Consider the following 8,529-nt stretch of genomic DNA (forward strand, 5'->3'; position numbering starts at 1 on the left):
GATTACTAGACTTGTTAAAAATCACTGGAACAGAACTTGCCTGCCCGAATCTGGGGAGGCCTGGTTTGGATTATTCCATTTCTTCTTAACTGAACCAGCCCAGGGAGTCGGCCTCAATAGAGAAGTCCTGTCCCTTAGGGGAAGTTGGCCTTCCTCCTCAACCAACAGGCTCATGCTGGAGTGGGTTATTTATTCCTCTGAAAATGTTATCAATGTACTACACACGTGTGGTTTCAGATAATCGTGATTGCCTGGAGTGGAAGTGGAGGGGAGGTTGATGGGAAAGGGCCCCAGAGAAACCTTCTGGAAAGATGGACACGTTGTATATTTTGGTTGGTATGTTTGGCCCAAGAGTGTACATGTTTGCCAAGTCATCAGTCACTTAAAATGTGCAAATTTTATCGTAGGTCAGTAAAATTGATTTGAAAAAAACATCGACACCAAAGCCACAAATATCCATTTATGTTGGGAGCCACTCATATTCACCTGGTTCTGAGTCCTGAGCTGCGAGGTGAGCTCTGTGGTCTTCTGTACTGTGGTCTTCTGTACCGTGGTCTTCTGTACCGTGGCTCATGCTCGCTCTCATTCAGCCGTCATTTCAGCTGCTCCCAGAGTCAACACTTACGAGTTCTGCCATGTGCCGATCACAAGAAGAATGCCCAAAATGACAGAGGGACGCTTTTGACAAAGGGCAAGAACAAGTCAGGCAGGAAGGGGTGACTTAATAAATGGTGTTGGGACAATTGGTTCTCCAACCAGATGCAAATAAAATCGGATCCTAATAGGGCGACTGTAGTTAATAGAATCTATAGTTTATTTCAAAATAGCTGGAAGAGGAGATTTGGAAGGTTCCCAATGCAAAAAAATAATAGATGCTTGAGGTGAGGATTATCCTAACTAACGTAATTTAATCATTGTACATTGTGTGCATGAATCAAAATATCACATGTGCCCTATAAGTATGCATGACTATTATGTATCAATTTTTTAAAAGGCTCACCCAGCAAAAATTAGACCCCTACCTCACAACATGTTCGTCATACAGACACTCCAGATAAATTAAATGTTAAACAAAACTATCAGGTATTAAGAAAATATAGGAGAGTATTTTTTAAATAAATTCCAATCAGAAAAGCCCTTTTAAAGCAAGACATGAAAGCCAGACGTCATAAAGGAAGACTACATCTAACTATGTAAAAATGCAAAACCTTTTTCCGATCAATGTGGTGATGTCAAAAAAAAATGCAAAACTTTTCTATGACCAATGACACCACGAATTTAGCTAGAAACATGCAGAAGACCTTGGGAAAATATTTGGCGCATATGCTTTAAAGAATTAAGGTTTCTAATATGCAAAGAGGTCCTATGAATCAGCAAGAATATGGCAAAAAGGCCAATTAACAATGTGCAAAGCAGGTGCCCTGCACTGCCCAGACGAGCGAACAATACAGTCAGATTGCTAAAGGGGACCCCCAAGAAACCAAAAGGCGAGATGTCTGCTTCTGCCTTCTTTATGCAGATGTGCAGAGCAGAACATCAGGAAAACCCAGAGGTGCTGGTCAATTTCACAGAAATTTCCAAGAAGTGGGCTGAGAGGCGGAAGACAATGTGTGGAAAACAGAAGTCTAAGGCTGATGAAATGACCAAGGTGGATAAAGTGCTCTATGATTGGGAAACAAAAGATTACAGACCAGCTGAGGGAGGCAAGAAGGACCCTAAACCCAAAAAGGCCACAGTCTGGATTCTTCCTGTTCTGTTCAGAATTCTGCCCCAAGGACAAATCCACCACCCCGGCATCTCTATCGGAGATGTGGCAAAAAAGCTGAGTGCGATGGGGAATAACTTGAGTGACAGTGCAAGGCAGGCTGACATCACTAAGGCAGAGAACCGAAGAATCATAAGAAGAGTGTTGCTGACTCTCAGTCTAAAAGAAGGTTAGTGGCACAAAAGTTAAAATTGCCTGGAAAAAGGTAGACGAGGAAGAGGAGGAGGAGGATGAATGAACAAAACTGTTTATCCATCTCCTTGTCAATATCTTAGAGCAGAGGAGTGTCAGAATTCAGGGGGTCCTCAGTCCCCAGTCCATGGAGCAGTACTCACCTGTGGCCTGTTAGAAACCCGGCCTCACAACAGGAGGTGAGGGCCTTACCCTCAGGTATTACCACCTGAGCCCCGCCTCCTGTCTGATCAGCAGTGGCATTAGGTTCTCACAGGCACCTGAACCCTGTTGTAAACTGCAGGTGAGAGGGATCTACGTTGAGTGCTCTTTAGGAGAATCTAATGCCTGATGATCTGAGGTGGAAAACTTTCATCCCAAAACCATCCCCCATGGAAAATTTTTCTTCCATGAAACTGGTCCCTAGTGTCAAAAAGGTTGGGCACTGCTGCCCTAACTGACTCATCTCTTATTTGAGAACTGTCTGTTGCCCTCATTAGTTTTAATTACAAAATTTGATCACGGTCATATTGTAGTCTCTCAGAGTCCTCTAGAAATTGTCAGTGGTTTATGTAAAGTGATCATCGGTGTCCAGAACACCCTGAAACTGTATCAAATTTGTACATAATTCCAAACTTTTTTTTTCAGATAGGGTCTGGCTCTGTCGCCCAGGCTGGAGTGCAGTTGTGTGATCTCGGCTCACTGCAGCCTCTGCCTCCTGGGCTCAAGCGAGTCTCCCACCTCAGCCTCTCCAGCAGCTGGGACTACAGGTGCACGCCAGCACTCATGGCTCATTTTTCATTTTTTGTTTCACCATGTGGCCTAGGCTGGTCTTGAACTCCTGGGCTCAAACCATTTGCTGTCCGCTGAACCCGGCCTCCCCAAGTGCTGGGATTCCAGGTGTGAGCCACCATGCCTGGCCCCCAAATATTTTAAAATGAAAAGGCACTCTCATAGTCTCACTCTGTGCACTTTGCTGTTGGTGACAGGGCATTTAAAGATGTTTCTGGGCTGGGTGTGGTGGCTCATGTCTGTAATCCCAGCAGTTTGGGAGGTCTAGGCAGGTGGATCGCCTGAGATCAGGAGTTTGAGACCAACTTGGCCAGCATGGCAAAACCCTGTCTCTACTAAAAATACAAAAAACAGCCCGACATCCTGGCGCATGTCTTGTAGTCCTGGCTACTTGGGAGGCTGAGGCTGAGAATCTGGAGCCCGGGAGGCAGAGGTTGCAGTGAGCGAAGATTGTACCACTGTACTCCAGACTGGGTAACAGTGAGGTTCTATCTAAAAAAAAAAAAAAAAAAAAAAGGAAAACATGTTTCTGGCATTTTTATAATTTGTAAGATTGTGTTAACTCTGTGGTTATTGGCTAGAAAGCCTGAGTTATCAACTGTATGTGTCTATAATTTGTAAAAAGAGCAAAACAACGGAGACCAGCTCTTGATGGTTCTTTTTTTTTTTTTTTGAGATGGAGTTTCGCTCTTGTCACCCAGGCTAGAGTGCAATGGCGTAATCTCGGCTCACCGCCACTTCCACCTCCTGGGTCCAGGCAATTCTCCTGCCTCAGCCTCCTGAGTAGCTGGGATTACAGGCACGCGCCACCATGCCCAGCTAATTTTTTGTAGTTTTAGTAGAGACGGGGTTTCACCATGTTGGCCAGGATGATCTCGATCTCTTGACCTCGTGATCCACCCGCCTCGGCCTCCGAAAGTGCTGGGATTACAGGCGTGAGCCACTGCGCCCGGCCCTCTTGATGGTTCTTAATAATTCAACGCTCCTGAATTGAGGCTGTGGGAAGGCGCCTTTTGGAGGGCATGCACCGTGAGGCTGGACAGGTTGACTGTGCAGTGGGCATTCATTTAGCTTCGTGGTCTTGTTTCTGTAAATGGTGACAGCTTTCTGCTGCCATTCTTAGCTGTGGACAAAGGTGGGGGATCAGCTGGCATGAGAAGTGTTTAGTTTTTGTTTGTTTTTTTAGTTAAGTGTGGTTGTTTTTAAACAAACTGTAGAACTCTTCATTGTCAGTAAAGCAAAGAGCCACTGCATCAGTGAAAGTTCAGGAACTTTCTGTTCTTAAACATGATTTGCAGTGTTTTTTTTTTTTTTGGTTTTTTCTTTGTATGTTTAGAATGCTGAAATGTTTTTGAAGTTTAAACAGGATTACTTTTTTTCTTAAAGTTGGGTAATGGATATAAACATTTGTTTCACAAGAGAATAAATAACAATGATGATGAGGTTATGAAAAGATGCTTGGTTCCACTCAGAATTACAGTATGCACGCTAAAACAATTTTTTTGCCAATTTGGAGAGATCACCTATCTCCAGACTGGCAAAAGTTAAAACACATTGGAATGGATATGGTGGGAGTCTGAATTGGTACTTTTTTTTTGAGACATGCCTGTAGTCCCAGCTACTCGAGAGACTGAGGCAGGAGAATCCCTTGAAACTGGGAGGCAGAGGTTGCAGTGAGCCAAGATTGTGCCATTGCACTCTAGCCTGGGCAACAAGAGCGAAACTCCCGTCTAAAAAAAAACACATGTTAACCCATTAGTTATTCCCTTCCTACCGTAGAGGACAAGAATTTAGCTCTCATGGCCACCACCCCCGGCCCCATCGCTCGTGTTTCTCCTCCCACCCTCCCAGCAGCACCATTTCAATAGGCAGTGTTTGTTTCTTTTTTTTCTTAACAACTTGGTTTCCCCAGAGTTAATAATTGTTCTTTTTTTTAATCTGTGTGTTTTCTATGTCTGTATAACTCAGAGATAGGACACCCTGAAACACACAAGGTTTCCCTCCAGGCTGGGCCGCGCCTGGCCTTGGAGCTGCCTGTTAAACCTTCAAGGAAAGGATGGGAGATGCGGTTCCTAGGGCAGCGGGAGGCGATCAGGCCCCACTCTGGTCCTCGAGTGTCCTCCCGGTGTCCTCTCAGTTCTCACAGCTCCTCAGTGTGTCCTCACAGCCACCCTCAAAATCCCTTGGATGGGGTCACCCAAGAAGACGTGTGTGCACCAGGGCCACCCCAGCCATGCCCTCTATTGCCCTCCTTAGGGCCTTTGCCCATCACCTCCATCTACCTAATGGAGCACCCCTCATCCTCCATCCACTGACACCTACTCAAATACCACCTCCTCCATAAAGCCTTCCTTGATTTCTCTTTCCAACCAAGCAGTTTCTCTCCCAGCTTGAATCTCTCGTGGTCTCTCTCCTTGCACGGAACTGAGTGCAGTGGTTCCCTGGCTCTGCTGCCGCTGGGGCACAGTCTGTGGGGAGTGCAGTAGGATTTATGCAGACCTGAGGTGACCCAGGGGTGTCATCCATTAAGAGAAATGTAGGAAAATTAGTTGTCAGCTGGGTCTCTGCCCTCCCCTGTTTTGTGCAGGCTCCTGCAAGACCAACGGAGCTCCCCTGGGAGCCTGTGCCCCGGTGTGTGGGGGACAGACGTAGACACCGCCACATGCATGGGCCTGCCAGGGCACTCAGACTGTGGAGGACAGAGAGGACTCCCTGGGGGCCCACCTTAGAGGGGGTCAGCTGTAGATGGGTGATCGGAACACCTGCTGAGGCCTGGGGACCGGCGAGAAGAGGGAGAGGGGAGCGCTTCCCACAGGAAGGGAGCTGAGAGGAGGGAGCTGGGGTGAGTCCCAGCAGGAGGTCAGGCCACGAGGCCTCAGCTAGGGGTTTGGATTAAGAAGGGAGAAAACGGCTGTGCTGTGGGTGAAGGGGCAGGCGTGGGGACCCCTGTCCTACAGTGTCCCCTGCCCTCCTGGCCTCCCCTCAGGGACCATCCTCGCCCCTTCTGGAGGCTGGGTGGTTTCCTAGGAGCCTCCACCCCCTCCTTGCCAGTCACTCATCCCAGCTCCCTCCATATACACGCCAGTGAAGGGACAGGATGGCCACATCCTGGAGCCCCCTGGGTCCCACCCACAGGCAGACCTAAGGTTGAGCTGGGGGAGAGAGAGGAGGTAGGCCCAGGCTTGCACCCAGGTCCTCTGGAACCCCCATGCTACTGAATCACTGCCACCTCACCCACACTGCTGCTTCCACCCCCCAATACAGATGCTGCCCCGAGCCCCGCCCTTCCTGCCAGGCAGTTGTTATATACAATGAGTTCTAAATTTCTCTTCAAAGAATCAGTATGTCCGTATGTTCAGTTCTTTGTCCTCCACTTTAAAGTTTAACTTCCTCGTAGCTTCAGTAAACAACTTTGTCCATCAGCTGTAATCAGTAGTTCACATTTGTTCCCCCACCACCTGCTCCGTCCTGACTCATCCCAGTCACCTGCTTTGACCTGAGGTATCCCGGTCACCTGCTCTGACCTGAGTCACCTTTAGTTACCTATAACTGTTTTTCCCACCAAACCACTCACCCCGCCACTCTAGCCTATGTTCCTGCTCTCTTTAAAATAGCCAATCAAAATTATTACCCAATAAAGAAATGGCACAGCAGTAGGGGCTAACTGTGTCAAGAATCAGAACTCCTTCCCCTCCCTTGTCCAGGTGTGTGCTCACCATTGCTCCGTCTGTGAGGTGCACCCTTCTATAGAGGTGAATTGCCTTGCTGAGAGAAGTATATTCAAGGGCTACTTCTTTTGCCGCACTGAAAATTTACGTTAAACATCCTTCTGGCTGGACCCAGTCATCTCCTTTTGCGTCTTTTCCAGACGTGGCCACAGCAAAGGAGGCAGCAAAGCCCAGCCCTGCCATGGATGTGCAGTTCCCGGTGCCCATCCCACGCAAGCCGTGAAGAGGCCCCAGCAGGCCGAGCTGGTGGACGACGATGCCATGTCACAGATCCGCAAAGGCCATGATACCATGTGTGTGGTGCTCACCAGCCGCCACAAGAACCTGGACACTGTGCGGGCTGTGTGGACCACGAGCGACATCAAGGCAAGCACCCACCCTTGCCCAGGGCCTCGCCTCACCCCTGCCCCTGCCTGCCCGGAGAGGCCACCCATGGGGGACAGTGTGAGATATGCCATCCCCGCCATGACACCATCTGTCTCTCCCATCACGGTCACCACAGGCTGCCATCTCTTCAGCACCTGTTGACAGGCCTGGCCTCACACTGAGCGTGTCAGGTGCAGCCCCATCAGCACACCGACACTCATGTTCGTGCCCCCACCCTCACCCTCGGGGTCACACTGCGCCCCACTGCCCCACCCCCTGATGGTGCTCTGTTTGCACAGACGTCAGTGGACTCTGCTGTGGCCATCAACGACCTGTCAGTGGTAGTGGACCTCCTGAACATCGTCAACCAGAAAGCGTAAGTGACTGCCGAGGGGGAGGGGCGGAGGGGTGGAGCAGGGCTGACGGCAACATGTCCTGGCCTCTCCTAGCTCCCTATGGAAGCTGGACCTGTGCACCACGGTCCTGCCACAGATCGAGAAGCTTCTGCAGAGCAAGTATGAGAGGTGCGTGTGGGGAAGTCACACCTGCCTTGAGGAGGGGGAGGGAAGAGGCAAGAAGCCTCCTCCAGGACCATGGCAAGGGCCCCCAAGGGCTTGGGTGTTCCTGTGAACCGGCTGTGAAGCTTTGCTGCCCCCTCAACAGTCCAGAGGTGGGAGTGGAAAAAGGCGTGTCTGTGTGTGTGTGTGTGTGTGTTTGTGTGTCTGTGTGTGTGTGTTTTTCTGCCTCTCTCCTGTGTTCCTTGCTGTTTCTCTGTCTGTGGCCCTGGGTCTGTCTGTGACCATCCATCTGCCCTTGAAGCTACGTCCAGACGGGCTGCACCTCCCTGAAGCTGATCCTGCAGCGGTTTCTGCCCCTCATCACGGACAGGCTGGCGGCCCCGCCCTCCGTGGGTGTGGATATCAGCAGGGAGGAGAGGTGAGGTCCAGGCAGTGGCTGTGTGGGGGGCCGGGGTGCCACAGCAGGTGAGGGACAAAGGCCTGGAGGCCCGGGCCCCTCTTACTGACAGTCCTGCTGGGACAGTGTCTAGAGGAGGCGCTGGTCTGGGGCCGTGGCTCAGGGCGTGGTGGGCATAGCCAGAGCTGGGTTCCTCCCTGGCCTGGCTGTGTCCCACGATCCCTGGCAGGGCTGTGTGGTTCGGCTCTGGGCCTCCGCCTTCCCCTGGGAGGAAGGGCTGGAGCAGTTAGGACAGCAAAGGCCCTGGGGTGGGGGGTGGTGGCAGTGCCACCTGGCCCTCAGGCCCTGCCCTCTCTACAGGCTGCACAAGTGCCGGCTCTGCCACAAGCAGCTCAAGAGCATCAGCGGCCTGGTCAAGAGCAAGTCGGGCCTGAGTGGCCACCACGGCAGCACCTTCCGCGAGCTGCACCTGCTCATGGCCAGTCTGGACTGAGGAGTGGTGGGCGGGGCGCCCGGCAGCCCACAGGGCCTGGCCTCAGCCCCCACTCCTGTTCCTTCTGCGCCCACCGGCCCGTGAGCCCCTGCCTGGCCCCTGCTGCTGCCCTGTGGCCGTCCTGGAGGTGGTGACGCTGGTCCCTGGCCACCTCTACAGCCCCAAACTCTGAGACAACTCTCTCCAGCAGCAGCTGCCCAGCTTGGCCCAACTGTTGCTTCTTGGGGCAGTGAACTGAGCTCTGGGGCTGCTGCTGTAATTTATAAGGCAAATTTTATTAAATTTGTAGCTATTCCCAG

At 51.0% G+C, this 8,529-nt stretch overlaps 1 protein-coding gene across 1 annotated transcript; it reads left to right on the forward strand.

Moving 5' to 3' along the window:
• Window positions 1-1,492: 1,492 nt before the first annotated feature.
• LOC108285429 (katanin p80 WD40 repeat-containing subunit B1-like) lies at window positions 1,493-8,529 on the forward strand. The gene is made up of 8 exons (XM_037729269.1): window positions 1,493-1,608; window positions 1,762-1,934; window positions 4,866-4,935; window positions 6,597-6,822; window positions 7,122-7,198; window positions 7,272-7,346; window positions 7,642-7,758; window positions 8,098-8,529. The coding sequence occupies exons 1-8, from the start codon at window positions 1,493-1,495 to the stop codon at window positions 8,228-8,230; spliced, it is 987 nt and encodes a 328-aa protein (XP_037585197.1). The 3' UTR covers window positions 8,231-8,529.

The sequence above is a fragment of the Cebus imitator genome, unplaced genomic scaffold, assembly GCF_001604975.1.
Source record: "Cebus imitator isolate Cc_AM_T3 unplaced genomic scaffold, Cebus_imitator-1.0 Scaffold297, whole genome shotgun sequence".
In the NCBI taxonomy this organism is placed as follows: Eukaryota; Metazoa; Chordata; class Mammalia; order Primates; family Cebidae; genus Cebus; species Cebus imitator.